General features: G+C 56.0%; 6 protein-coding genes across 6 annotated transcripts in view; 3 read left to right on the top strand and 3 right to left on the bottom strand.

The window, feature by feature from the left end:
* Nucleotides 1–2,025: 2,025 nt before the first annotated feature.
* Nucleotides 2,026–9,657, bottom strand: LOC128269171 (tuberin). The gene is made up of 6 exons (XM_053006555.1): nt 9,591–9,657; nt 8,624–9,525; nt 5,848–8,555; nt 2,988–5,634; nt 2,750–2,917; nt 2,026–2,674 (listed from the first exon to the last, which is right to left on the bottom strand). The coding sequence occupies exons 1-6, from the start codon at nt 9,655–9,657 to the stop codon at nt 2,396–2,398; spliced, it is 6,771 nt and encodes a 2,256-aa protein (XP_052862515.1). The 3' UTR covers nt 2,026–2,395.
* An 882-nt stretch (nt 9,658–10,539) lies between these two features.
* Nucleotides 10,540–11,556, top strand: LOC128267673 (probable RNA-binding protein 18). The gene is made up of 4 exons (XM_053004562.1): nt 10,540–10,635; nt 10,729–10,787; nt 10,875–10,995; nt 11,064–11,556. Exons 1-4 carry the CDS (start codon nt 10,621–10,623, stop codon nt 11,469–11,471), a joined length of 603 nt encoding a protein of 200 aa, XP_052860522.1. The 5' UTR covers nt 10,540–10,620; the 3' UTR covers nt 11,472–11,556.
* Nucleotides 11,557–11,630: 74 nt separating this feature from the next.
* On the bottom strand, nt 11,631–12,518 carry LOC128267706 (probable 28S ribosomal protein S25, mitochondrial). Its single transcript, XM_053004596.1, has 4 exons — nt 12,240–12,518; nt 12,056–12,162; nt 11,900–11,987; nt 11,631–11,828 (listed from the first exon to the last, which is right to left on the bottom strand). Exons 1-4 carry the CDS (start codon nt 12,374–12,376, stop codon nt 11,654–11,656), a joined length of 507 nt encoding a protein of 168 aa, XP_052860556.1. The 5' UTR covers nt 12,377–12,518; the 3' UTR covers nt 11,631–11,653.
* Nucleotides 12,519–12,835: 317 nt separating this feature from the next.
* Nucleotides 12,836–14,082, top strand: LOC128278003 (26S proteasome non-ATPase regulatory subunit 7). The gene is made up of 2 exons (XM_053016631.1): nt 12,836–13,095; nt 13,172–14,082. The coding sequence occupies exons 1-2, from the start codon at nt 12,924–12,926 to the stop codon at nt 14,017–14,019; spliced, it is 1,020 nt and encodes a 339-aa protein (XP_052872591.1). The 5' UTR covers nt 12,836–12,923; the 3' UTR covers nt 14,020–14,082.
* Nucleotides 14,083–15,078: 996 nt separating this feature from the next.
* LOC128278270 (protein mahjong) lies at nt 15,079–21,326 on the top strand. The gene is made up of 6 exons (XM_053016958.1): nt 15,079–16,817; nt 16,889–17,379; nt 17,453–18,588; nt 18,657–18,947; nt 19,025–19,670; nt 20,450–21,326. The coding sequence occupies exons 1-6, from the start codon at nt 15,079–15,081 to the stop codon at nt 20,713–20,715; spliced, it is 4,569 nt and encodes a 1,522-aa protein (XP_052872918.1). The 3' UTR covers nt 20,716–21,326.
* Nucleotides 21,327–21,549: 223 nt separating this feature from the next.
* LOC128278395 (multiple epidermal growth factor-like domains protein 6) overlaps nt 21,550–26,356 on the bottom strand; it is a 5,635-nt gene continuing 828 nt past the window's right edge. Inside the window, exons 2-4 of the mRNA XM_053017124.1 lie at nt 25,923–26,181; nt 23,929–24,895; nt 21,550–22,590 (exon numbers count right to left, since the gene is read on the bottom strand). Of these exons, the coding sequence (XP_052873084.1) occupies nt 21,550–22,590; nt 23,929–24,895; nt 25,923–26,181 (2,267 nt within the window). The remainder of the gene's footprint in view (nt 22,591–23,928; nt 24,896–25,922; nt 26,182–26,356) is intronic.

The following is a 26,356-nucleotide window of genomic DNA, read 5'->3' as shown; positions in this document are numbered from 1 at the left end:
CATGTTGATCGCCCGCAGGTGTCTTATTCGGGCACTAAAACACACTCTTCACAATACCGTCTAGACCACCGAACTGTGGCACTGATGCCAACCTTCCTTCTGAACGGCTTTCCCGCGTGAACTACGCCACCGGAAGAGTGGAACTTCCTTATGGTGGTAGTCGGCAGCTTTGGAACTCGCAATCAGCAGCAAAACTGCAGGCGCAACGAACCGTCACTTCCTAGTTGCTGGCGTTGTTTTTCACTATCACACGATCGTTGCCTTTGAGGGCCAACTTAAGAGGGCTTAAGTCTTTCTGGTCGACACGATATACGTTTGATGGGCCTCCTCCAACGATAAGCGCCAACCGCTCTTGAATTCCTTTTACTTATTCTCCTGAGGTAGTCCCATCGGACTCCTGAAAAAGCACTGAGCAAAAAAAGTACGCGTCACGCGCATACACGAAACGGCCGCGGTGGCAGAACGGTGCAGACAGACTGAGGTCTCGCCGCTGGGATGCTTCCACTTTTCAACCTCATCGCCGCGCTACGGCGGCGGCGGCAGCTTCGTAGATCAGACGGAATCACCCTTCACTACACCACTACACAGCCCGACGACTAGACGGTCAGGCGGGCAAGCCGGTCAGGAAGGCCAGGCAGGGACGCCTGGGCCTGAAGTTGAACGCGCGCGCTCGAAACGCTCACCAACACGCCGCGTTCTCTAGAGCGGCGCAGCCGCGTCTGAGACCGTCGTGACTACTATCGACTCTTCACAACTCTCGGCGTACTCCGCAGCGAATGGTGCTTGATCCGGCCGCGCGCGCATCGCACCGCACTGTAGATAAACAGTTGCGCGAGTATTACGCGTCTCCACCAGTTCCGGGCGCGAGGTGAAAAGTAGCTTCTTGACGGGGGCAAAGCATTGGATAGGTGAAGCACAGAGCGCTCCTCCACTGGTTTGGAGTGTCGTCATGCACGATCTGAACTCCGATCTGAATATTCGTTCTTCGATCAGGACAATAAGAGGAAGAGCTAAACGTTAAGCTTCGAATCAGTAGATTTGTACATTTTTAATTCATAATTTAAATTGATTGATCAAAACATCTTCTTCGGTGTGCAATATTTATTAACGATGCTTCTGTTAATGCTTCGGTTAAAGCTGTGTGTTAATACACACCTTCGTGGATCGATTCGTTGATCACGGCAAACGTTTTCGAGGATGGGGCATTGCGTCGAGCTTCCCCAGCATTCGGCTGATCCTGATCCAGCATTGAGCTGATCAGTATCCGCCAGCACAGTCCGGGAAAGTGCATGGCCAACGGCATTACCACCAGCAGCTGGCCAGTGAACGTCATCCCTCCCGTGTGGAGATTGGCGATTGAAATGTTCCAATCCGCTAAGCCGGAGCCCCCCAATCGAGTGTCCCCCGGGTATCACTGGGTGGTGAATGCAACTGAAAATCGGAACATTTATCACTTAAAGTATTCTGTCCCGCATTTTCCCGCAGCGAGCGAGCTGCAAACTGCAATTAGCGACCGTGATTGAGTGATAACCGTCGTATCGGTCGCCAGCTGCCTTGCGGGCCAACAGCCCAAGATGCTCGATGGTTCCCTCGCATTTATAATTACCTTTACCGCTCCCTTTTGGGAGCGCTGCGCGGGCCGTGCCAGGCGAATGGACATTTTAATTTAAAACCAAACGAAAGATTGGTTGCGCGCAACCCAACCCAACGACACGGTGTCCCTTCATCGTCCATTCACCGTTCCAACGTTGGTTGGTGCCACAAATCGACAAACGTTGTCGGCTGTCAGCCATTAGGGGAAGATTAATTGAAAGAAACGGTGGCCCGAGGGTTCTGGTTTCGACATCTGGAAATCGGTGCGTGCGAGCGGTGCGTATTAAGAAGATTAAAACACAAAGGACACGGGTAGACCATTCGGGGTTTCTATTGTTTTGTTGTTTTGTACGATAACAAGTATGCAAACTTTATTGATATTGTGTCACCAGCCGGCCGGCGACCCAGCGTTCAGCGTCCAGAGAGTCAGCGGTCCTGTTACGGCACCTCCGGCGTCCTCCGGCATCGCCCTTGCGTGACACAGTGGTTTTGGGAAAGCTCTTTCGTATCGCGTAAACGGAACCGCACGTTTGTTAGTTATGTTGCGCATGTAAGGTCCCATGCGTGAGGGTCTCTGGTTTACAGGCGTGTATTGGGACGGATGGGGACAAAACAAAAGGAGGTTGGAGGTTGGAAATCTGACTTAGCCGCTTAGGAAGAGCCTCCTCCGGCCGACGCGCAGGAGGAAAAGTGATGCCGGAACTTGCGCGGGATGCGACAGTGAGTAACATAGAGCGTGTGTATAACAATGTCCGAGTCCTGCCCCTCACACACAAACACACGCGAACAACGGATCGATCCTTCAGACGGTGTACTTGGAGAAGTCGTCCATGCGGAACGCGATGCCACCCGAACTGCTGTTGGCGGCGGTCGAGCTGAGATCGTTCGCCGAGCCGCCCTGTTGCTGCGGTTGCTGCTTCTGTGGTGGCTGCTGCTGGTGCTGCGGCTGCTGGTGCTGGTGCGGATCGTCCTGGCCGTAGCGGGCGCGAATGTTTTTGATCTTGCGCAACCGCTCGAGCCAGTTCGAGGCGTACGGGCTCGAGTTTTTCGTCTTCAGCGACTGCGCCACCAGCGATGCCAACTGTAAAGGGGGGCGGTTGTTGTAGCAAAAGGCGCATTTAGCGGCGCACTAGGAGTGGAGTGGCCTGCTACTTACGTTCGCGTGTAGCGCCATCTGGCGTGCCAGGAGCGGGGCCGTACTGTCCGATACGATCTTCGTCTCGTGCGTCACGTGCTGCGCGATGTCGTCCTTCGAGCGCACGAACACGCGATTGCTGTTCAGCTCGATCGGTTCCACGACGACGCACGCGTAATTGTACTGACCCTGTGGGGGAACACAAACCGAGAGGCCTGTTAGTGGTAGCTCAAAGCATAAGGTAACCCCGGAAGCTCACCTTGATCGTCTTCAGATCGTACTGTTCGCCGCTCTCGTTGTACACGATCGTGACGAAGTCGTTACCGATGTGCTTCTTCTTCTCGTTGCAGTGTGGATCCTGCTTCTTGTTCGGCATCAGTGTCGCCACGTGGAACGTAATCTGGACGATGTCGTCCTGAAAGATGTACGTGAACGCCCCGTCCTTGCCGTTGCTCTCGAGATCGATGAAGATGTTGCGCTCTTTGGCATCCTTGATCGCGACCAGCGTCCCCAGCCGGCTGAGGAACTCGTTGTACCGTAGGCTGCCGTACCGATTCTTCAGTATGCCCGTCTCGTTGCCGGCCTGGCCCGGCCCCACGTACAGCACGCCGATCTTGTGGATCTCGAACGGTGGTATCAGATCGAGCAGCGCGATCGCCTTCTCCGGGTCGCGGTCCATCAGCACCGGCCGCTCCGCACCGCCGAACTGGCCGTGGTGGTACAGCTGCAGAAACACGAAGCTCGGGCTGATGACCGTCCGGTTCGTGTGCTCGCTGCGCATCCGCGGCACACCGGCCGCGCTCCACTTGCCACCGTCCCGTCCCGAGTAGTGCTCCCGGACGGTGGAGATCGTTTTCGAGCGCCCCCGAGGCAAATCGTTGTCGTTGCTTGCCCCGATCAGCCCAACGCCACCGACACCGCCCCCCGCCGACATGGCCGGGAACGAGGGAGATGCCGTGCCGGAGCTCGACTGTTTCAGATTGTTGCGCGCGAGCAGCCGCGGGGACAGGGGCACCGGCGATTGCGGCGGTTTGCTGGTAACCTTCTCCATCGGCAGCTTCAGGCTGAGGGCGGACGATGACGACGTTTGCGTGATCGGATGCATGGCGATCGGAGCGATGGTGTTTGCCGTAGGATTCGAGCTGGGGGCCGCCGCTACCGGATGGATCAATGTGTCACTCGGCGGTGGCGGCGGGCCCGTGCTGGCCGTCGCATCATCCGCCGAGTGTTGCTTGCGCGGTGTCGGCACTTCGACGGTGTTCGATTCCGGCAGTGACGTGGTGATGGCCGATTTCGTCGTCGTAAACTCGGCCTGATGCTTGGCGGACACGGTTCCGCGCACAGTCGTGGTGCTCGTACTGGTACTGGTGCTGGTGCTGGTGATGTTGGTGATGGTACTGGTAACGGTGGTTACGGTGGCCGCGTTACTGCTCCCGCTGCTACTGCTGCCGCTGCTGGCGGGTGGCGTCGACCCGGCAATCTCCTCCGGAATCGCCTCACAGCTGACGCCCTTGCCGTAGGTCGATTTTTTCTTCTCCACCACGGTCCCGGTTTCTCCCGGGGTCACCGTGGCCGCTGTGACCACCAGGGCGGTGTTCTGCTCTCCGGCCGGCCCTTCAATCATACCTCCGGCGCCCGTTCCGCCGCCACTGGCCGGATCTTTCGCTTTGTTCAGAAACTGATTGTTCCACTTCGAGCGCATCTCCGGGCTGGAGTTCACCCGTCGGACCGGCTTCCGCGAGCGCCCTTCGCTGTCATCGAACACAACGCCACCGTCCGCGCCACGGCCTTCCCTACCGCCGTCACCGCTGTCGTCATCATCGTTCTCGTTATCGTCCTCATCCGTGTCCTCTTCGTCCTCCGTGTCCTCCTCGTCCTCGTCGTCCGACGCGAGCGTATGCTTGCCGGGAATGTTGATCGGGCCCGACCCTCCGCCGGCCAGCGAGCCACCACCGGCCCCACCACACGCGTCTGCCACCGTCGTCGGGCCCGAAAGCATCACATTCTTCAGCTCCTCGTCCTCTTCGCTCTGCTCCTGCTCTTCCTCCACCGACAGCTTCTTCTTCGGGTCTTCGCGTCTCGCCAGCTCAAACACTTCGTCCGAGATGGACACCTTCGTGGCACGGACCAACGCACCACCACTGGCGGCCGCCGTCGCACCGTGATCGCCGCCAGCCTCCGTACCGCCCGAACCGAGCGAATGCCGGTGGTCGATGATGCTGGCCGGAATATCGGCGCTACTTCCGTACGGTGTAGTTCCGCTGCCAACGCCGCCGCCGCCACCGCCGTCGGTGATGGCGGCTCCTACCCCAGCGTACGCATGCTGTCCCGGGACACCCGGGAAGTCCAGCCCGAGCACACCGCCACCGACACTCGGGGCAAAAAGGGTCGCCAGATCCTGCAGGGACGCATCGCCACCGAGGATGTCGTGTGACACTTGGCTTTGGATGCGCGTGATCCACGACGTGAAACCGGTTGGCCGACGGACACAAACTTCCGCCCAGCCGGTGCAGGAACAGGCGCACGGTTGAACGGTCGGCCGATCGAACCCAATGCCGGAGGTGGACCCGGACGATGAGCCGCTCAGCTGCTGCGGCAGTATCAACCGGTTACCGATCGTCGCCATCAGACCCGGTGGTGGGGCTCGAGGTGCACCACCGCTGCGCTGCTCCAGTGCACCGGTCGCGATCGGATCACCCGAGTCGGGATTACTTCCGCGCCGAGACAGAGCCTCCAGCGAACCGGACGAGTATCCTTCCTGCGAGCCTTGCCGATTGAAGAAGCGATTCCCCGTGCCACTGCTAGCGGACGATGGCACCGTATGGGCCGAGTGCGGGAATGGTGTCACGGCCGTCGAGGACGATGCCGAACTGAGCGTCAGCTCGGTACTGTCGGATTCGTTTGCACTGTCGGAAAGAGAACAGAAAAACCGTGAGTTAGCCGTCCCGTTCCAGCTCCCGGGTCTTCGGTTTGTGCGGCGAAGGGGAAAAGAGTGTGTCTCTGCCAATTGGGAGCTCGTCTTCCGAATGTTCTGAATTTCTTTGCCCGTGGAAGGGAAGGCGCACTACCGGGAAGGGTTGCCTGGACTTTCCACCCCCCACCTGCCCTACTGATCTTACCTACTGTGTTGCAAACTGGCTTTGGTATACCTTTTATTCGCCGACAACGACGACGAAGATGACGACGGTGGACCACCGCCGCCGCCGGAAGCACTGTTGACCACCGATGCCGCCGTCGTACTCGCCGCTGCACTGTCCGTCATGGTGCCACCCGTTCCGCCAGCGGCCCCCCCGAGGCCAGAGTCTTTCCCCGACGAGGCTCCAAGGCTCGGCAGTTCGGGTGACAGAGGCTGAATGCCGGCAGTGTGCCCGGCGTTCGAGTTGGTCGCCGTACTGGCACTACTGTTTGACTTTGACAGCAGCGGGTGATGCTGCGCAAGGGGTGGCGCGTGCTGTTGTGAACCCAGCGGGCCCCCTACAGTGCTTACGGCCGATCCCCCCGGTCCGTTCGCTGGCACCGCTGACGCACAGAACAGATGGCAACGATCGCAGAGCCCCTGGCGAAACGTAACACCCGAGCAGCCGCTCGTCGTGATCGTGATCAGATCGTGCCCGATGAGCCACGTCATCGATTGGCCGCCGGAGAGCAGAAACTCGGCCGACGGCAGCCGCTTCGAGATGCCGGGGCACGGCGAGAACGTGTGGCGTACCAGAAAGTCGACGCAAGTTTCGGCCAACTCGCAGTGGAACTTGTACATGTCGTCGTTTACCGCCGACAGCGAGCCGGTCCGCTGCGATCCGGCTTGTGATGCTTTCGAGGAGCTTGCCTTTTCGACTGGCCCACCGGCCGCACCCGCCGTACCCTGCGCTTGCTGTTGCTGTTGCTGCTGCTTGTGCGCCTGGATACGATCGCGGCGCCGGGAGCTCTGCTCCGTCAGGCTCGAGCTGCGCTTGCGCTCCGACGAGTCTTCGTTCACCTGCGAGAACGAGCGTGACCCATCCTGAAACGGCACGTGCACGTACGATTCCAGTCCCTGCACGATAAACTTGATCAGCTGGTGGCGCATCGGGAGCTTACACTTGATGAACCAGGCCGCGACGACGTAGTGGGCCAGCGACACGGTGTAGTGGTCGTACCGGAACGGGTTCGTGTACGGCAGCGACATGGCCATCACGCACATGTACGTGCGCATGATAAAGTTCCCGAACCGGTAGCTCGGCAGCAGGTTGAGCGTCGACAGAAACTCCAGCACCGGGAGCGCCACCATCTTCGTGTCGGTCATTTTGCTCAGCTCCAGCAACAGGTCGGCCATTTTGGGCATCAGCTGTTCGGGCATCTCCAGCAGCAAGATCGTGAGCGTCCGAATGGCATCGTGTGGCCGGCGCGATATCAACCCTTGCTTCAGTGCGTCGATGATGTTTTTCTGCGTGTTAAAATCGAGATGCAAATGATACATCGCCAGGCTGGACAGGGCCGGCAGGATGAGCTCCATGTAGTCGGACAGCTTCGGCTGCATGTTGGCGGGAGCCTGCAGCTTCTCGAGCTGCATCCGATCACCGTACATGCGGTACAGGGTGCGGGCCAGCGAGTCCACATCGTTGCCCTGGATCAGCGCCTTGTTCTGCATAATGTTCGGCAACTCCGTCAGCACGAGCTGGATTACCTCCCAGTCTTTTTCCTCTTTCAGACACAGCACGATCACCTGACAGCCGCGCTTGATCGAGATCGTCGTCAGGTTGGTCGCCGGAATGCGATCCATCACCTTCGAGCCCTCGCTCTGCGTCAGGTTGAGCTGGCTCGACGATTGGCTCGACAGGTACGGCTGCGGCTGCAGGCTCTGGTGCTGGTACGGGCCTTCGATGCCGAGGTAGTGCGAAAAGCGCACCGACCGCTGCCCATCTTCCGGGTCCGGGTAGCCGATGTGAAACGATGCGTTAGCGCGCGCCTTCAGCATCCAGGCGAAGATCCGATAACGAATGGTGCTGACGTGATGCAGGATGTGCGGCCGTTGATAGTGCAGCTCCAGCAGCCCGATCAACATGCTGTACACGCGGATCGCATGCAGCGACGGCAACCGATACAGCTTCACGACAAACACCCGTATCAAACCGTCCACCAGCAGCACAATGTCTTCCACCTCTTGCTCACTGCACACGGCGAAGCCCTCCGGCTGCTGATCGTACGGTCGGTGAAGTAGCTTCTCGATGATCTCCAGCAGCTCGATGCAACGCTTCGTCTCGCAGTGCACCGTGAACTCGATCAGTGCCTTCGCGACCGCTTTCCGCACTTCCGGGTCCTTCTCCAACGGTACGCTGCCGAGATGCACGATTACGATCCGCTCGAGGATCTCGTCCTCGTACGCGGCCCGGTTGGCGGCCATAATCTTCTCGAGCGCTTGCACCGCATAGATCCGCACGCTGCTGCTCTTCATGCGGTAGAACCGATCCATGAACGTGCACAGCTGGCGCAACCATTCGGAGCGCGTGGCCGAGATTTGGGACGCCCTGTAGTCGATCAGCCGCCGGACCGACGCTTCCGGGCGCTCGGTCGAAACGTGCTCGATCAGGGCGTAGATCTTTTCCGGATCCGCATTGATCGTGCCCTGCTGCAGGATGGCTTCGATCATGTTCAGCACATCGTGGTACTGCGTCACGACGAAGTGATCGCCCGGTAACCGGTGCTTGCCGAGGTTGTGCGAAATCTCCATCATAATATCGCAAATAATGTCCCACGTCGGTTCGTTCAGCTCGGGGCCCGACTTTTGAATCAGCCGGCTCATGCTCAGTATCACCTCGTACGTCACGACCACGTGCTTGCTTTTGAGGGCCTGCAAAACAAGGGAAAAGATTGCCGTGACAGAGTGCAAATCAAGGAACCAAGGGTCACGGGACTCACATTCCAGAAGCTCGTCAGCACGAGCGACGGCGAACAGTTGAGTATCGGCACGACACTCCCGACGCCCCAGAGGCCCATGTTGGTGTGAAACACGGCCCCGCGGAGCAACGCATCGTCCTGGTGGAAGGCCGGATTGTTCAGCATGCCGCACATCGTCAGCAGTGTCGCGTGCCCGAGGGCCGTTCCGAACAGGTTTTTCATAATCTTCCATGACGTTTGGCAGTACGCTTCCTGGTTGACGACCCGGCACAGGATGATGATGAACAGCGTGAGCGACTCGTTCGGGATGATCGCGTAGCAGATGAAACAATCGAGCACCGACAGGCAGAGCAGCACGGTGGTCGTCTCCTGCCGGTTGCAGGTCATGTCGAAGATGTACGAAACGACACCGACGAGAAACTTCGGCTCCAGGCTGGCCGCATTGTACTTTATCAGGTTCACGATCAGCTCCAGCAGCGGCTCGATCAGGCCCGCCTCGTGGATCGGCTTGATCCAGTCGAGCAGGAACGGGCCGATTTCGCGCTCAAAGTGCTGAATGTTTTTACCCACCTCGGTGAGGTTCTTGAGCATCTCCAGCCGGTACATAATGTCCTCCGGTTCACTGTGGCTCACGATCACCCGATAGAACTGGGCCCGCATCAGACCGAGGTTATCGTACTGGCCCTGGATGAGCTTACAGTAGAAGGCCAGGGCGCACTGGCGCTGCTCCATCAGCTTGTTGCCGACCAGCAGATCCTTCGTCAGTTCCCACAGCGACTGGACCGCTTCCGGTTCGAGCCGGTACGTCAACACCTGCTCGCCAAAGTCCTTCAGTGCCTTGCAGCGCTGCGTCACGGGCGTTTCCGGGCGCAGCTCGCGTTCGAGTTCGGCCGAAATTGGTACATCGTTCCGGGAGTTTGAAACTGAAACGAACGAAAACACGCGGTCAACCAATGGAGTAGTGTGGCTTTGCTGTGTCGCACTGTACCGCTGGGTTTGGACTTTCGGAAGAAATTCTTGATCATCGCCAGCGACTCCTTCTCTTTCGCACTCATTCTGTAGCCGTTTCCACCGCGGCCGCGATGGTGTTCCTTGCTTACGCTAACGCGATCGGAGTGTGCTGCCTACCGGAACCATCGATCTGTGTACCGAATTTGGGAAAACAAATCTCAGTTCAACGGGCGGAGAGGGACAAAAATAGGTGTTATGCGCTGCACACCGAGATTGCACTCGGCGAGGTTATATACCTTCCGATATCTGACGATGTAAACGCTGCAAACGTTTCACCAGCAACAAACGGAAGGGGAAACCAAAACGAGACGATGCTGAAGCGGCACCGGTACTATCACAACCCGAGACTGCGACGCGTAATCGCAGCTTCCAATCTCAACTCCAATGTGTTCGACACACGCACGGCGCTGCCTGAAGGTGTTTCGGCAGCAGCCTCATCCGATCGTCGGTGGTCGGTTGACTTCACCCGGGTCCGGGCTGGTACAGACAGCAGCCCCAGCCGACGAATCGGAGGATCGTAGCGTCCGTAGAATCACCCGGTAAGCGCTCGGCAAACGGACAATCAACGGTGCACCACACGCTCTATTTTTCTTCCACCATCATCGCCAAACCCACAATCTTCGGAACTTTTTATTGCATTTGCTTTGTGTGTCAACTTTGACACTTCGTCGACCGTCGAAGGATTGCCTTTTCGGGCACGACTTTTACGTGTTTTGGGAGCTACTTTTACCGGGTTTGCCTTGTGTTGGCCAGAAAAATTTATGAAATATGTAATTCGTGTACAATTTAGAGGGTTTAAGGCGGTTGGAAGTCATTACTCGATGGTGGATTGCTGAAATCACACCTTTAAATCTCCTTCGTTAAGTGCGTCTAGCAACCTTGACAACAGACCCATTTTTGACGTTTGGCTGAAAAACACAACACTAGAAAAGCAATTGGCTTGGTTCAGGAAACAGTGAAACAACAACCCAACGTCCTCGGTGGAAAGGATTGGTTTTTTAATAAAAATGGACCGTGTAGGGGTAAGCTAAATTGTGCCCTTTTGGTACGCCGAATGGGCACTTTGGGCCGAATGGTGCACTGATGTTGCGCCCGTTTCTGCATTTTCGTTGCAGTTCTCCTCCTCGGATGACCGCAGACTTTGGCTGGGTAATCTGGACTGTCGCATTACTGAGTAAGTAAAGCTCCTTCCCGCTGCGTGGGTCGCGGACAAACCCCGATTAACCGTTTGTTGTGCCTTTCTCCGATTTGCCACCAATCGGTATCAACTACTGAAAATCGTGCAAAAATACGGGAAAATTGAAAAGTTCGACATGCTGTTCCACCGATCCGGGTCGCTAGCGGGCTACCCGCGGGGCTACGCATTTGTGACGTACGAAAACGTAAGTCTTATCCCTACGATCGCTTAAAGCACTACAGGGAAATTGTCGCTAATATCACGCAATTGTAGCACCGCGATTCGGAGGCCGCCCTGAACCGACTCGATGGAAAGCTGATTGGCGAAAAAACGATCGTCGTGCGGTGGGCGAAGCAGGTGAACCGCGACGAAGCGGACAGGAACAAACCGAAGCTGGAGATACCGTGTCTGGCCGGTGGCTCGAAAGGCGGTGCCAATGGACCCGTCAGTCAGCAGACAAAAATACAAGCGCTCGAGGCGAAGCTCAAAATGCTAGAGAGCCGTTCGGACGATCTGGTGATCAACCGGACGGCAACGGGCGAGCGGCCCATCATCGAGCGCTACCAGTACAACATCAATCAACCTCAGCGGCTGGATCAGAAGATGAAACGGTCGCACCACTCGGGTGGTGGACGCGGTGGCCATCGTAGCGGCCCGTACCGGAGTTCAAATCGACACTAGCGGACACAGCACACGAAACTCATACTTTTAATTATTCTTTAATAGCGCCACATGAAATTACTTTGTTTTAGTGAACTGCCGAATAAACTTAACCGAAAAAGGATTACTAAACGAAACAGCAAGTATAACTTTCCTAATAACTTTATTTTGATTTTCCACTACATCGCAAAGATCCGGGGGATCTAATCTTTCTGTTGATATTTGTACTTTCCTCGCATGTGCTTCGGCACGGGAACAACACCCGGGCACGGCAGTTGTCCGGGAATTTCACAAATGCAGTGCTTCACGCAACCGACCCCAAAGTTGGCCGGATTGTCCTTCTTTTCGGCCAGCTTCGCTTCCGCTTTCAGTGTTTCCCTGAGAAGGAGTGGAAGAAAGACAGTTTTTTTAAACGCAACCGCAGTTCCGGAATGTACTTGGTCGCTTACGCTGATTTTCCTACGACCGTGGTCAAATGTTGCAAAATTTCATGTCGGTTTTTACTATCGATATCAACCAGCATCTGTTTGCCACTTTCTGGTGAATGGAGGCATAATATTTGTATTAGTTTTAGGCCAGCGACCTTCCAGTGTAACCGTACCCACCGAAGTAGCAGCGAATGAATGGGGAGGGAGTCATATTTTTGAACGTAACCACCTGAACCTTGGGATTTTTGTACTGTATCTGGGGAATGTTCCAAAACACGAAATCCCTGAAACGAAAAACAGTGCGATCGTACATCATTAGGGTTTGTATTACTGGTCTGGAGTGCTTGAAAGCCGATCGTACCTAGCACCTTCGTGGTGTTCGCCGTATGTATTGTAGTTTACGCTGAAGATTTTCACCTTGTCCTTCAGCATCAACTGGCCGGCATTGAGGTACTCCAGTGTTCTCCGAATCGGGGCTCTTCCTTTCATGAAAGGCATCTTTCAAGGAGATCTTATTACTTTTTTCGGTGAGTACCAAACTTTTCAAACTTTGCATAAGCAGCAGGACCGGTTTTGGGATTTTTCAATGAGGTTTATTTTGTTTTGGTAAAAACTCGTCTGACGTTTAGCCTTCAAAGCGTGACTTGATTTGGCCAATGTTTACAAAAACCAAAGCGAACCAAAATGTTTCCCTTTCACAACTGGGCTCGATTTATCGAACATTATCTCGGATTGGTGCCGTATCTTTACTTTTGAAATGTATTACAACACATAAAAATATGTTTCCATTAATATTTATAGTAATTTCCTTTTCGTTAAGTTCGCAAACGACAATTAATCGTAAATGGCAACGCTGCCCATCCACTGACAGTTGTGCGGGAAGAAAAGAAGAAGAAAAACCGGGGACGGCGTCAAACGTCAAACGAAAAACTTGTTTTGTCATTGCGAAAAGCTAAAACCAGAAACAGAGTCTCCGCGTTTCTGGCGATCCTAGTTGCATTAAACGGTTTATTTGAGCTTCCGTTCAATCCTGTAATAGACGACGATGCCTTCGGAACTCAGCACCACCAAGGTGATCGTGCACCCGCTGGTGCTGCTCAGCGTGGTCGACCACTTCAACCGGATGGGTAAGATCGGCAACCAGAAACGCGTCGTCGGTGTTCTGCTCGGGTGCTGGCGTGCCAAGGGTGTTTTGGATGTTTCGAACAGCTTCGCAGGTTTGTACTTACTGTCGGGTGCGAGAAACATTGCGTACTGATCGATGCAATCCACTTTCCGTCTCCCTTTTCGCAGTTCCGTTCGATGAGGATGACAAAGACAAATCCGTGTGGTTCTTGGACCATGACTATTTGGAAAACATGTACGGTATGTTCAAGAAGGTGAATGCACGCGAACGCGTCGTTGGCTGGTACCACACGGGGCCCAAGTTGTGCCAGAACGATATCGCCATCAACGAGCTGATCCGCCGGTACTGCCCCAACTCCGTGCTGGTGATTATCGATGCGAAACCCAAGGACCTGGGCCTGCCCACGGAAGCGTACATCGCGGTCGAAGAAGTGCACGACGATGGGTCGCCTACATCGAAAACGTTCGAGCACGTGCCGAGTGAGATCGGGGCCGAGGAAGCGGAAGAGGTTGGAGTGGAGCATTTGCTGCGCGACATTAAGGACACGACCGTCGGCAGTCTGTCGCAAAAGATCACGAACCAGTTGCTCGGACTGAAGGGGCTGAACGCTCAGCTGCGGGACATTAAAAATTACCTCCTGAAGGTTGGCAACGTGCAGCTCCCGGTGAACCATCAGATCGTGTACCACCTGCAGGACATTCTGAACCTTCTGCCGGACATTGCGCAGGAATCGTTCACCGATACGCTGTACGTGAAGACGAACGATCAGATGCTGGTGGTGTATCTGGCCTCGCTGGTGCGATCCATCATTGCCCTGCACAACCTGATCAACAACAAGCTCACGAACCGTGATGCTGAGGAGAGCAAAAAGAGTGACGATGCCAAGGAGAAGAAGGCTCAGGACGGCAAAGAGGCGGCCGGATCGGAGAAGGACAAAAACAAAAAGGATAGCGAAAAGGAGGGCAAGAAAGAGGACGGGAAAGCAGAGAAGGGCAAGGACGAGAAGAAGAAGTAAGGTTAGGCCGTGTGTAGGTTTTTGTTTACAAATTGCCACTCTTGTTTTTTGGTAACAAAATGAATGAACCACAATAAATGTAATGGCGCACTGCCTTATCCTAACAGTCATTAAGCGTATTAAGCGTATGATCAAAACGGGTATTGTGTGAAATTCATGAAAAAAATTGGAGGATGATTGAAATTCTTGTGCCAAGGTGTCTACAAGCAGCTATGAAACTCGAATCGCGACTTTGACAAATGGCGTGAGTGACCAACGTGTTTACACGCACTGGCCGAACTGACAGCAGCGGCGACAGGCGAACGTTCAATCACAAATGTGCAAAGCTCGTGAGCGGTGCTGCGGTGTCGCGTGTTTGCGCACTTTTACTTCGCTGGTGAGGAGATAAGTGCAGAAAGTCCAGACTAGTCCGCTGTCGGCAGGAATTCGCTTTTAGTCGAGGCAAAAGAGTGGGCAAAGTGCTGCTGGTGCTGGTGAAAGCACAGGCAAGCGAAGCGAGTACGATCTGCGCGGCAAGGAAAGCACCCCGATTCGGAAGAGAACCATCTAGTGTTTCTGGTCGGTTCGCACCGCGCACACAAGGGTCTTCGTGAAGAGCTAGCCTCAAAGACTCAAAAGCGTTGCTTAGCTGGTGTGTTTATCGTCTTTTGCAGCGAATTGTATTCGGGTGCTTCGGAAGGATATCGGTCCGTTTGGCCCCGGAACGCTTCGGAGCGCTTTCCGAGCAAACGTCAAAGTGAGGTTAAGGAAGCGCAGGATTTCACCCAGCTAGCCTGTGAATCAGTGCGTGTGAAAGAGTGAGAGAGCGAGCAAAGTGAGACGGAGCGTGCGTGAGTGTCCGTTGCGAAAATCGCGCTTAGGTGTGTGCGTGTGTGTTGTGGTTTGGTGAGTGGCCCATGTGTTTACACTCGTCTGCTTGGGTCTAGCTGTCAAAACCCGACGAATAACAACAGAGAGAGTTTGGTGGCGCGTAGAAAAGCGCGCAAAGCAAGCACACCGTAAGCACCTATTGGTAATGCTTTTGGGGAACGTACCGCGCTAAGCTAGAGTGCCAACAGAATGGCCGCAGCGTTAGACCAGGACGAGATACTGCGCGGCAGTGACCTGTCGCGTATCTTTCAGCTATGGGAGGAGCAACACCAGGAGGCCGGTTACGATCCGGAACCGGTCGTGACGCGGCTGGCCGAGCTGTTCGAGGCGGAGATCGAAGCGTTCATGATGAAGGATCCGGATCCGTTCGACGAGCGGCACCCGTCCCGTACGGATCCGAACTGTGAGCTTGGCCGAATGCTGAAATCGTTGTTCCGCAAAGATCACTTCATGACACGGCTTGTGAACGACTATTTACGTGACAATTTCTTCACCCGCCAGACCGTGTCACAGAGTTCATTCCCGCTCAATGTGGCCGCTTGCCGGCTGATACTGGTGATCATGCCGGGGCTCGATACGTCCGCCGTGTTTCAGGTCGAATACGATCAGCTCATCAAGCGCCTGTACGGGTGGGCCAAATCGAGCCCGGAACCGCTGCAAAGCTACGCCACCGGGCTGCTCGGTTCGGCGATGGAAGTGCAGGAGATAGCGGTCAGCTTTCGGGAGCAAAACATACGCCTATTGCCGATCATGTTGAACCGGTTGCACCGACTCCAGCGTAAGCAGCTACAAGGGGCCGCCCCGACCGGCAGCACGCCCGAACGGCCAGCCGCAACAGGCGATTCGGGTGCGATGGCAGTCGATGAAGTACCGGCGGGAGGTGACAGTAGAGTCGCGGAAAGCGTTCCCGATGGGCCGGGACACGGCGAAGCAGAAGGAACGGGTAACGCAGACGGGTGGTGGTCGGGCGAGCCGTTTGACCCGCCGGACGTTGCCGAGGAAGCGCACGCGCAGCCAACCGACAACCGGGGCCATCGCATCATGATCCCGATCCACCCGGTAACGTCGGCCACCAGCCAGATGCTGATACTGCACTACCTCACGCCGATGGGAGAGTATCAGGAGTTTTTGCCGCACGTTTTCGAGCACAACGCGATGCAACTGATTTTCCGCTACATCGAGAACCTGGACGCCAAGGATACGTGTTTGGCGTTCGAGGCGCTCAAATATCTGGCGTCGCTGCTGTGCCACAAAAAGTTTTCCATCGAGTTCATTGCGAACGGCGGCCTGGAGCGGTTGCTCGACATCCCGCGGCCCAGCCTGGCGGCGACCGGTGTGTCGATTGCGTTCTACTACCTCGCCTACTGCGAGGACGCGATGGAGCGCATCTGTTTGATGACGCGCGAGGTGATCACGGAGATGGTTTCGTACGCGCTGTGGTTGCTTGGATGCCCGCACGATTCGGGCCGTTGCCATGCGACGATGTTCTTCGGGTTGAGCTGTCAGTTCAAAACGATACTGGATGAGTTCGACAAGCAGGACGGGTTGCGCAAGCTGTACAACGTGATAGCCGTGCTGCCCATTCTGCTGGTGTCGGACGACTATCAGATGAACGACGACGAGGAAGCGGCCGAGCGGCAGGTGGTGCGGCACGTGTGTGTGGCGCTGAAAAAGTACTTCGAGAATCACCTCTACTACAAGTACATTCAGGTGACGCGCCAACAGGAACCGAGCGGTACCGTGTCGCAGCCGGTGTTCAAGGCGGTCAAAAGCTCGCCGGAGGTGATAAGCCAACAGATCCTGACGCTCCAGGAACTACTGCCGGTCAAAGCGCACTGGCCGCCGGCCGATGAATTCCTCGAGCTCGGTGGCGTGTGCCTGTTGCTGCGTATCGTGGCGATGACCTACGAATCGAACTACAGTGGACGGTAAGCATCCGACGGCAGAGGACATCTTAAAAAAAAAATGTTATATTAAAAAGCCTTTTTTACTCCCTTAGCGGTGACACCGTGAGGTACGCGCTGGACGTGCTCAACGTTTGCTGCGTGATTCCGCGCGTCCACCATGTGTTCTGCGAGCAAATCGACTTTCCGGACGAGGGATCGGCGGCCGGCATTCACATCGTGCTGGGCGCCGCCGAGGGAGAGATCGTACCGGATGCCGAGGTGCAAAAGTCCGCCCTGGCGCTGCTAGTCCACATGGTGTGTGCACCGATCCATCGGCCGAGCGGCTCGGTGGCACGGTTCGGTTCGGCCAAGAAGCGGATGCCGAACAAAATCTCCGAGGAGCTAATCCAGAAGGTGTGGGAGAGCGTGCGCACGAACAACGGCATCATCGTGCTGCTGTCGCTGATGTGCGTCAAGACGCCGATCACGGACGCGGACCGTATCCGTGGGATGGCGTGCCGTGCGTTGGCCGGTCTGGCGCGCTCCGAAACCGTGCGTCAGATTGTCGGCAAGTTGCCGCTCTTTGTGAACGGACAGCTGCAAAGTAAGTAATCCCGTTGCTTCACGGGTTCTTAAAGGGGATCTTCTAACTCGAGTCGTTTCCCTCTAATGCGCAGGTCTAATGCGTGATCCGATCCTGCAGGAGAAGCGCGTCGAGCACGTTCAGTTCCAGAAGTACGCACTGGAGCTGCTGGAGCGGGTGTCGGGAAAAGCGGAACCATTCAACAGCCAGCTCGACACGTCGCTCGCCGACATCCACAAGGCAAACGTGGTGGCCCAAACGCGCATTCAGTTTAACGAGCAACAGCTCTACCAGCTCATTCACCAGCACCTGACGGTGCGCGGGTTGAAAGAAACGGCCAGCACGCTGCTCAAAGAGACCGGCCTCAGCCCGTCGACGCTACCGCCCCATCCGGCCCAAAATCCCATTTCGGTAATCCCGCGTTCGGTGGGGCTGCACTCGCCGTTCGTGTTCCGGTCGCCCAACACCAGCATCATCCAGCGATCGCGCATCCGTAGCCGGCACATCGACTCCTCGTTCAACGTTTCGACCACCCAGGCTAACCTTCAGGCGGCCCTGGCCGCGGCAAACATCGAAACGCCCATCAATGGCGCCGACGGTGAAGCGCCGGATGTCGGGGCTAGTGGGTCGAGCAACGGCAGCAATCAGCAGCCGCAGATTGACTTCACCGAACCGTTGCCGATCAAGCTGATCAAGAAAAGCAGCAGTCAACAAACGGGAGTAATAGGCAGCAATGGGACCGTGCTGGCCGGTGCGGTCGCCACTCCGTTCTCGGTGGCGACCGGTGGCGATGCGGGCCGCGGTTCGGCGGCCTCGAGCTCATCGACGCAGCGTTCGCTGCAGAAACAAATCTCTTCCAGCGATGCGACGAACTTTCTGCTGCACGCCACCACCGCCGCCAAAGTGCTGCCCAGCGAACCGTCGGCGACGGCGAGCAACGTGACGCTGCACACGATCATCACCGAGTACCTTACGAACCAGCACGCGCTCTGCAAGCACCCGATGTCCACCTGTCCACCGTTCGATCTGTTCGTCCCCCATAAGTGTCCCGATCCGCGGCCGCACCGTTCGACGGGGGTGAGCAACAACTTTGCCGCCCGTCTCTACCGGCAGCAGGCGGGCTACGCTTCGCGGCGCTTCGATCGCCGGCTGGTACATTCGAACTTTTCCACCTCGCGCGTGCTCCGTACGCCCGAGATCGATTACTTCTTTACGTCCTGTGATTTTACGGTAAGCCAGTTTCGCTTTCTGTCCGTGGCCAACGTTTAGTGACTCTCTTTTTCCTCGCACCAATCAAGCCTTGCGGTAATAAGATAATAGTCGGTTCGCAAACGGGCGAGGTGAAGATCTTCAACCTAAACGACAGCAACGAGGAGTACAGCTACAGCTGCCACGAGTCGAGCGTCGTGTCGACCAAGTGCAGCAAGGACGGTACGCTGCTGCTGACGTCCGCCTCCTGGCGGTACCCGATGTCGGCACTGTGGAACATCGAGGGCAATCGGTTCACGCAGAAGCTGCAGTGGGAGGAAGAGGAGTACTTTGAGTTTGCCAACACCACCCAGGACCGGGTACTGGCCACCACGAATGAGGTAGCACGAGGAAGAAAGTGACCGCCAGAGTGCGTCACTGAATCTTGGATCTGATTCTTGCCTTTGCTCGTTTGCAGATTGCTACCATCTACGACATCAACACGGGCCAGAAGCTGATGAAGCTGGAGCCAGCGATCTGCAATCAGTACACAAAGAATCGGGCCACCTTCTGTCCGACGGACGAGCTTATCCTCTCCGATGGTGTGCTGTGGGACGTGACGTCCGGCAAGGAGATTCGCAAGTTCGATAAGCTCAACCAAACCATCTCGGGCGTGTTCCACCCGAACGGGCTCGAGATCGTGGCCAACACGGAGGTGTGGGATCTGCGCACCTTCCACCTGCTCCGGACGGTGGTGTCGCTCGATCAGTCGCACGTCAAGTTTTCGCCCCAGAACGTCATGTACGGCATCAAGCTGGAGAACTCGGAAGAGATGGAGGGTGGCGCGTACGAGACGAGCTTCAAGGTGCTGGACAGCTACGACTACTCGAGCATCTCGACCGTCGACGTGAAGCGCAACATCTACGATCTGGCCGTCAACGGGTACGGGAGCCAGATTGCGGTCATCGAGAACCAGGGTAACCACAGTACCGGCGCGATCCTGGAGACGGTCGTGCGGATCTACAGCGTCGGGCGGAAGAAGAACACTGGCGACGATCAGGACGAGGAGGACGAGGAGGTGGAAAACTCCGAGGACAACTCGATCTCGGAAACGGAATCGGTCGGTAAGTGTCTCCGTTTCGGGGAGGGGAGCTTTACGTTACTCGCACACACACATATGTTTTGTATAATTATTTCCGACCGTTCAATTAGTTACGCAAAAACACATCGGCACCCGATTCGGCACCCGTTTCTGTTTTAGTTTATAATTTTGTATTCGAAATTTGTTTTGTCGACCCGTGGGTTCGCGATCCTTTGTGATCGGGGCGGAAATTAATGCACCCCGATAACAGGCTGTTGAACGATCGCTTCCGTAAATCGGTACCAGGAGGGGGGTTAGTTTTTGGAAAGTAGCCAGTGAATGTGGCCGGCATCATTTTCTGTCCTCCGTGCTTGCGTCGGATCAATTAAAAACTCGGATTATTTAGAAAACAACGGGACCAAAGGGGAGCCCGTTTATGCAGTCAGACGGAAGCAAAGCAAAAAACGAGAAACTCTTCAATGAATTGAAATGTACAATATCTCTCCATTCCCTTCTCGAACCTCTCGCTCCGCCATTCCCACCTTACGCTACCCCCGTGTGTCGCTCCCAACGGATCCACGACCGGGCGCGATCGGTTCGGTGCGACCCGCCACCCCCTTCCCCGTTTTCCCTTGGTTTCATTTGCAGTCCTCGCGGTCCGGAGCATTCGAGGCGAAATCAATGGTGGCCAGCGCCGGGGGCGACGTCGGGGGCGAATCGTAGTGCCAATAGATGTTCAAATGCGCGAACTAAATGACGGGCCTCCCCAAGTGAACGGTGATGTTAATGAGCTTGATGGTGATGATGGCCTTTTGCGTACAGGTTCTTCCACGTCGAGCAGCGGCGACGAAGAGGACGACGAGGATGATAACGATAACGATGAGGACGATGATGATGGCGATAACAACAACGATGAGAGCGATACCGACGATGAAAATGGTGGTGGTGGCGGCGGCGGCGGTGGCGGCGGCGGCAACGGTGGTCGACGTGGTGGCGGTGGAGGCGACGGCGGTGGGGGCGATTCCGATGACTCATCGTGGACCACAGCATCGGATATGGATGATTTTTTCTCAGGCTTCCCGCGCTAGCGCCATCCATCGAGCAATATGGCGGCACCGTTTTGAGGATCGTTTCGGTCAAAGTTTGTAACGGAGCCAGGCGCAAGGCGAAAGAAAGTTGTTACTCAAACACGTGAACCGTTCCGTATCTTCTTACTTTGAGTCGTATATGTCAGTAGCTTTAGCATAGAGGCCGGATAGAGCGCCGGAACACCTCCCGAGGCTTAAAGACTCGATCGTGTGTCGCTCGTGGAAACAATCTGTGTTTGTCCTGTGTATGAAAGGAATGAATGTGGTGTGGCCTACCCGTCCGTTTACGTTGGTTCCCCCGCACTTCTGTTGTATTTCGGTTCGTTTTGGTTTGGAACTGTACCAGGAACACTCTAGCTTACGGTATGGTTGGCACCAGAAAAGGACCTTGAAAGGTTCGCAAAAAAATAAACACACGCTTCGCCACGTTGCGGGCATCATTCAGCAGCGCCTTGAGTGGCGCAAATAGTGGTCCCCTTTTTGTTGTGCGACACGAATTGTAAACCAATGGCAAACACACACACACAGTCACTACTGGTGGGGACACACGGATTGAAGAGAGAGAGAATGTTCTGTTTTATATTAATGTAAGTAGGATTTTTAATGAAATAAACGTGAGCACCGGGAACACCGTATTCCGAATGGTGGTAACGAGAAAGTAATGTTTTGAGAAAGAGCAGAAGGTCCCAAGGTCGGCCAAGGATGAGAGAGGTCCTACGGATGACATGCTGTACACACCAGTTTTTGTTTATTGTACTTTATTGTTTTCCTAACCAACAAATACTGGACTCTAGGGGTTCGGTGAGACTAGATGTGCTGCGTGTGGCCTGCGTTTCATTCGTAACTCTTGATGCCGAGCAGTCGGTTCAGCTCCCGGCGCCGCTGGGACACGCAGGCGGCACAGCAAACGACCGTCGTATCGCAGCACGCCACTTCCGGCCGTTCGCAGCGCTGCAGAGCCCGGCTAAAGTGCTCCCCGACTGGGCACGAAATGAGGCAAGCCTCACCGAAGTGGCACTTGTAGAATGCGGTACAGTTGCCGGGTACCGGCAGCAGGAGCGGGTTCATCGGATTGTCCGCGATCGGGCAGCCATTGTCGGGGACGCAGCTCGACGGCGGTATGGCGGTGGTGCAGGGCGTAGGCCAACACGGATCGCTCGGATCGGGGAGCTGCTGGCACGGGACGGTCGGATCGCAGCACGCGTACTGTGGCCACTCGCAGCGTTGCAACCTCGCACTAAAGTGTTCGCCCGGCTGGCACACCATTGGACAGCGTTCACCGAACGTGCACTTGTAGAATTGCGTGCAATCGAACTCGTGCGGCAGCAGAGTCGGATTGAACGGATCGTCCATCAGCGGGCAACGGACATCCGGTGTGCAGAGGCACGCTGGGCACGGAACATCCGGGAGCACCGTCGTCGTGGTGGTCGTGATCGGAGTCGTTGTTGTTGTAGTGGTCGTGGTCGTTGTGGTCGTTGTAGGCGGCGGGGCGACTGTTGTGACCGGGGGGCACACACCCGGACAACCCGGAGCGCACTCGACGGAGGGATCACAGCACGCCACATGTGGCCATTCGCAGCGCCTCAGCGCTTGGCTCCAGTGTAGTCCGGCCGGGCACGTGTACTCGCAGGCCTGGCCATGCGAACACTTGTAGAACTGGTTGCAGTTGGCGTGCGGCAGCATGGTCGGATCGAAGGGGTTGTCCCCCGCGGGGCACCGCGCATCGTTGGCACATGCTCCCTGCGGGCACAGGTTACAGTTCCACTGCGCCACATCGCCCTTTACGATCGCCGCGACGACGATCACCAACACCAACGATCGCATCATGGCGGTTCCGTGTGGAGATAGCGACGACACTTTGCACTTGCACCAGATCTGGGTGTTCGCGAAGACACCCTTTCGTTTTGAGCACTACCGCTTTAAAGCTTAACCCATTGTGGCCCCGTGCTTGGTTTTATACGGAAGCTCGCTCGCCACTCGCCCCGCTCGTTATCCATATCAATCTTGGTCTTTTTGCTATCTTCCGGCGTTTGCCGCAGACCGGTGGTGTGGTAGTCCCCTGGACCAGCAAATTGCGGATGCGGATCGCCGGATCATGATTGATGCGGATGACGCGCGTGGCTAGCCACTAGTTTCCGGAGTACCGAACTGTACCGGTGGCGGCGACGGCGGCAGCGTTGGCGTGAGTTTCGCGTGTTTTACATGCCCAACACCGATCGTCCTTATCGTCCTTCGGATGTAGCTTTGGTCAGTGACACCGGGAGCAGGGGGACCGCACGCTAGTTTCGCTAGGGCCTGCTGCGAACCTGCGATGGAATTTGGCGATAATGTACGGAACAGCACCACACTGATTGCGTGTGACGTCATGTCGGTGGTCTGATTGGGGAATGGGGCAGTTGTTCGCGGCGAGATAGTGGCAGCGTGGCGGAACTTTCTGGAACGATGTTACAATAACTATGACGTCAAGCAAGAACACGAAAGAAGTCACCTAGATTGAGCGGCCACAACGCCTCTTTTTCGGATTGATTTGCTAGAAATGTAGGATCCCGCAGTTCTCATATATCCTGGGCCGAAACATGAAGGTAATAAAATTAGTGTGCAGATCAACTAAAGAGCACGATCATTGTGGCAATGTCGTCCGGTCGAGAAAATGGCGACGCAATCAAGATAGCCCGGACGGGGACACCGTCATTCATCACAGAGAGGCCTGTCACGGGAACAAGCAAGCCGCATGATAATCATCGTGACCGGCAGATAAATCAAGTGTTTTCAGAAACACACACACATTGTTTGAATTTTGTGTCATTTTCTATTTTATTGGTCTAAACAGTAATCTGCTGAAGCGATTGATTAGTATCATTAAATCCGTATTCAGGGCAGTTCAGTTCAATGGAAAGTCCTCGGTGAATGGCGGTGTGCTATATCAGCGTCTCGGGCCCCTGTGTCGGTAACAAACTGGATCGAGTAGGCTGCGTTCAGTGCCGGTCGCCATCTTTGATTAGTGTAGCTGATGATGTCACAGCTCAGCAATGCTGATCGCGGGGGCGTAAGTTCAGATTCTTCCAACACGGCTGCTCGTAACGTTTTGCTGTAGCTTTATTGAAACACCTCACCGGGAATTAAGGGGAACAGAGGACAATCACATTCGTCGCCCGAGACACGACCGTACGCAGCCACCTACGGGCAGGTAACACCGGGAATGCAGCCCGGAACACACTGGATGGTCGGATCACAGCAGGCCTGGTGCGGCCAGTCACACACCATCTGGCTCTCGTTGAAGTGAAGGCCGGGCGGACAGTCGAACTCGCAGGCCCGTCCTGACTGGCACTTGTAGAACTTGGCGCAGTTAATGCTTGGCAGCAGGACCGGATGGACGCCGTCACGCGCCGGGCAGCGCGAGTCTGCGATGCAGTTCAGCGGGCACGTGACCGAAGGATCGCAAGGAACATCACCCGGGGATGGAGTGGTTGTGATCGGACCGGGAGGCGGCGTAATCGGAGCAGGAGGCGGCGTAACCGGAGCGGGGGGCGGCGTAATCGGAGCGGGAGGCGGCGTAATCGGAGCGGGAGTTGGCGTAACGGGACCGGGACCTGGCGTTCCGGGGCCTACCGGTGGGCAAGTTACTCCGGGAATGCACGGATCGCACGGTACGGACGGATCACAGCACGCCTGCTCGGGCCAATCGCACGCACTTAGGCGCGGGTTGAAGTGCAGCAGCGGCGGGCAGTCCATCGGGCATGCAAACTGGCCGGTGCATTTGTAGAACATTGAGCAGTCGTTGTGCGGTAGCAGCACGGCTTGCGACGACGAGGCCGGACAGTTGGCGTGCGGTATGCAGTCGCTTTCGATCTCATCGTCCGGATTGCACGGAAGCGCCGGGTTGCAGCAGGCACGCGATGGCCAGTCGCAGGCCAGTTCGGCCGCGTTGAAGTGGAGGCCGGTGGGGCAGATGTGCTCGCACGCGTTCCCGCCGCTGCACTTGTAGAAACGGGAGCAATCGACGTGCGGCAGGAGCACCGCGTGAACCGGATCCCGCGAGGGGCAGCTGGCGTGCGGGTGACAGTTGAACGTGGGACAGGTGACCGACGGGTCACACGGAGCCTGTCCGCTGGCGAGCGTGACGGCCAGGGCGGCAACCAGGATGAGCGAAAGTTGCATCCTGAGCCTGGTGCTGTTCGGCCTGGTGCAAAGTTTGACGGTTCGGCCTCGTGGCGCGGGCACAGGTGTTGCAAATGGGGCTGGAACAAGCTAGGAATGAGCTGCCGAAGGCAAACTGTGCCCACCCTAGTGGCGGGCGCGTGCTTTTATACAATCAATACACCAAAACCCGTGTGGCCTTCGTGACATAAGGCCTTTATCGGCATCTCACGAAGATCGATCGGCCGGGCGGATAGCGTCGCGAAGAAAGTACTTCCAAATAACTTGTCGCCATTAGCTGGGGCTACCGCCGCGTTGACAGGTTGTCCCCCCCGGGGGGAAGCACGATCGTATCAGGTACCGTGGCCGGACACTGTGATAAGAGTAGACATGAAGGGTTTAAACGGACGTGCGTTTTGACGCATGTCACGGACCCTGGTGGGAGGTATTCGGGTTCGGCAAGTGTTGGGGGGAAGAACATCATCGCTTCCAAGTCCATGGGGACATTTCGTGGTGTGTGGTTCATTCAAAAAAGCTCACCATGTGCTAGTAGGCTACGCGAGGATTAAGATGCAGCTACAAAGTAGCAACAGGATCTTGCGGTTTACTATGATGTGCGAATGGTCAACATTTGTTGCTTGTCTGACGCCCGTCAGCAACTTGCGGTCTTTGGATGAGATAATCAAAGATTTTCAAGATGCAGTGAAGAATCTACGGGAAACTACACCCTTTGGTTGTTGTTTGCACGAATATATTTTATTTCACTCAATACAGCTCGTAGTATGCATTCAAATCACGGGTAAGTCTTGCTGTCCCCATACAGAGCTGAAGCAGTAGATATTGTACTGATTAACAGCTGATCTGACAGCTGATTGACGAATGGCTCTTACGTCATGCAGAACGGGGCTGAACGCGTGGGTAACAATCACTAAGCTACGCAAATAAATATAGTTAGATTGGTTGGTTAGATTACGCTGGGTTCCTCATTGCAAATTGCCGCTTAAGATAGGGATAGGGATTGAATAAAATAGGTAGTGTTTCCGTTTCCATAGACCATAGGCTCCCATTACGGGCAGGTGACACCCGGTATGCACGGAGGATTGCACGGTATCGTCGGATCGCAGCAGGCACTTCCGGGCCAATCGCACACGAACTCTAAGGAGTTGAAGTGCAGCCCTGGCGGACAATAGTGCTCACAAGCCCGGCGATTAGCGCACTTGTAGAACTTGCCACAGTCGGAGTGAGCGAATAGCGTCGGCTTGACCCCATCGATCGCCGGGCAGCGCATGTCGTTGTAACAGTTTTCACCCCCGGTCGGTGGACATGTAACTCCCGGAATGCACGGATCGGACGGTGTGGGAGCGGGCGTCGGAGCGGGCGGTGTCGGAGCGGGCGGTGTCGGAGCGGGTGTCGGAGCGGGTGTCGGAGCGGGCGGCGCCGGGGTCGGTCCTACCGGGGGACAAGTTAAGCCAGGAATGCAGGGGGGATTACACGGTACCGTTGG

Source organism: Anopheles cruzii, chromosome 2 (genome assembly GCF_943734635.1).
Source record: "Anopheles cruzii chromosome 2, idAnoCruzAS_RS32_06, whole genome shotgun sequence".
Taxonomy (NCBI): domain Eukaryota; kingdom Metazoa; phylum Arthropoda; class Insecta; order Diptera; family Culicidae; genus Anopheles; species Anopheles cruzii.
Note: the sequence above shows the minus strand (reverse complement) of the source record. Positions and strands in the feature narration are given on the sequence as shown.

What these genes read in the sequence shown, in the direction of transcription:
- LOC128267706 (XM_053004596.1), bottom strand. Translation starts at nt 12,376, where the DNA reads ATGCCTTTCATGAAAGGAAGAGCCCCGATTCGGAGAACACTGGAGTAC. An exon ending in GAACACCACGAAGGTGCTAG is followed by an intron (nt 12,163 to 12,239) that starts GTACGATCGGCT and finishes TTTTCGTTTCAG; the next exon opens with GGATTTCGTGTTTTGGAACA. An exon ending in ACGGTCGTAGGAAAATCAGC is followed by an intron (nt 11,829 to 11,899) that starts GTAAGCGACCAA and finishes ACTCCTTCTCAG; the next exon opens with GGAAACACTGAAAGCGGAAG.
- LOC128278003 (XM_053016631.1), top strand. Translation starts at nt 12,924, where the DNA reads ATGCCTTCGGAACTCAGCACCACCAAGGTGATCGTGCACCCGCTGGTG. An exon ending in TGTTTCGAACAGCTTCGCAG is followed by an intron (nt 13,096 to 13,171) that starts GTTTGTACTTAC and finishes CCCTTTTCGCAG; the next exon opens with TTCCGTTCGATGAGGATGAC.
- LOC128269171 (XM_053006555.1), bottom strand. Translation starts at nt 9,657, where the DNA reads ATGAGTGCGAAAGAGAAGGAGTCGCTGGCGATGATCAAGAATTTCTTC. An exon ending in ACGATCTGAAGACGATCAAG is followed by an intron (nt 2,918 to 2,987) that starts GTGAGCTTCCGG and finishes GTTCCCCCACAG; the next exon opens with GGTCAGTACAATTACGCGTG. An exon ending in AGATGGCGCTACACGCGAAC is followed by an intron (nt 2,675 to 2,749) that starts GTAAGTAGCAGG and finishes CCCCCTTTACAG; the next exon opens with TTGGCATCGCTGGTGGCGCA.
- LOC128278270 (XM_053016958.1), top strand. Translation starts at nt 15,079, where the DNA reads ATGGCCGCAGCGTTAGACCAGGACGAGATACTGCGCGGCAGTGACCTG. An exon ending in GAATCGAACTACAGTGGACG is followed by an intron (nt 16,818 to 16,888) that starts GTAAGCATCCGA and finishes TTACTCCCTTAG; the next exon opens with CGGTGACACCGTGAGGTACG. An exon ending in TGTGAACGGACAGCTGCAAA is followed by an intron (nt 17,380 to 17,452) that starts GTAAGTAATCCC and finishes TCTAATGCGCAG; the next exon opens with GTCTAATGCGTGATCCGATC.
- LOC128267673 (XM_053004562.1), top strand. An exon ending in CTGGACTGTCGCATTACTGA is followed by an intron (nt 10,788 to 10,874) that starts GTAAGTAAAGCT and finishes TGCCACCAATCG; the next exon opens with GTATCAACTACTGAAAATCG. An exon ending in CATTTGTGACGTACGAAAAC is followed by an intron (nt 10,996 to 11,063) that starts GTAAGTCTTATC and finishes ACGCAATTGTAG; the next exon opens with CACCGCGATTCGGAGGCCGC.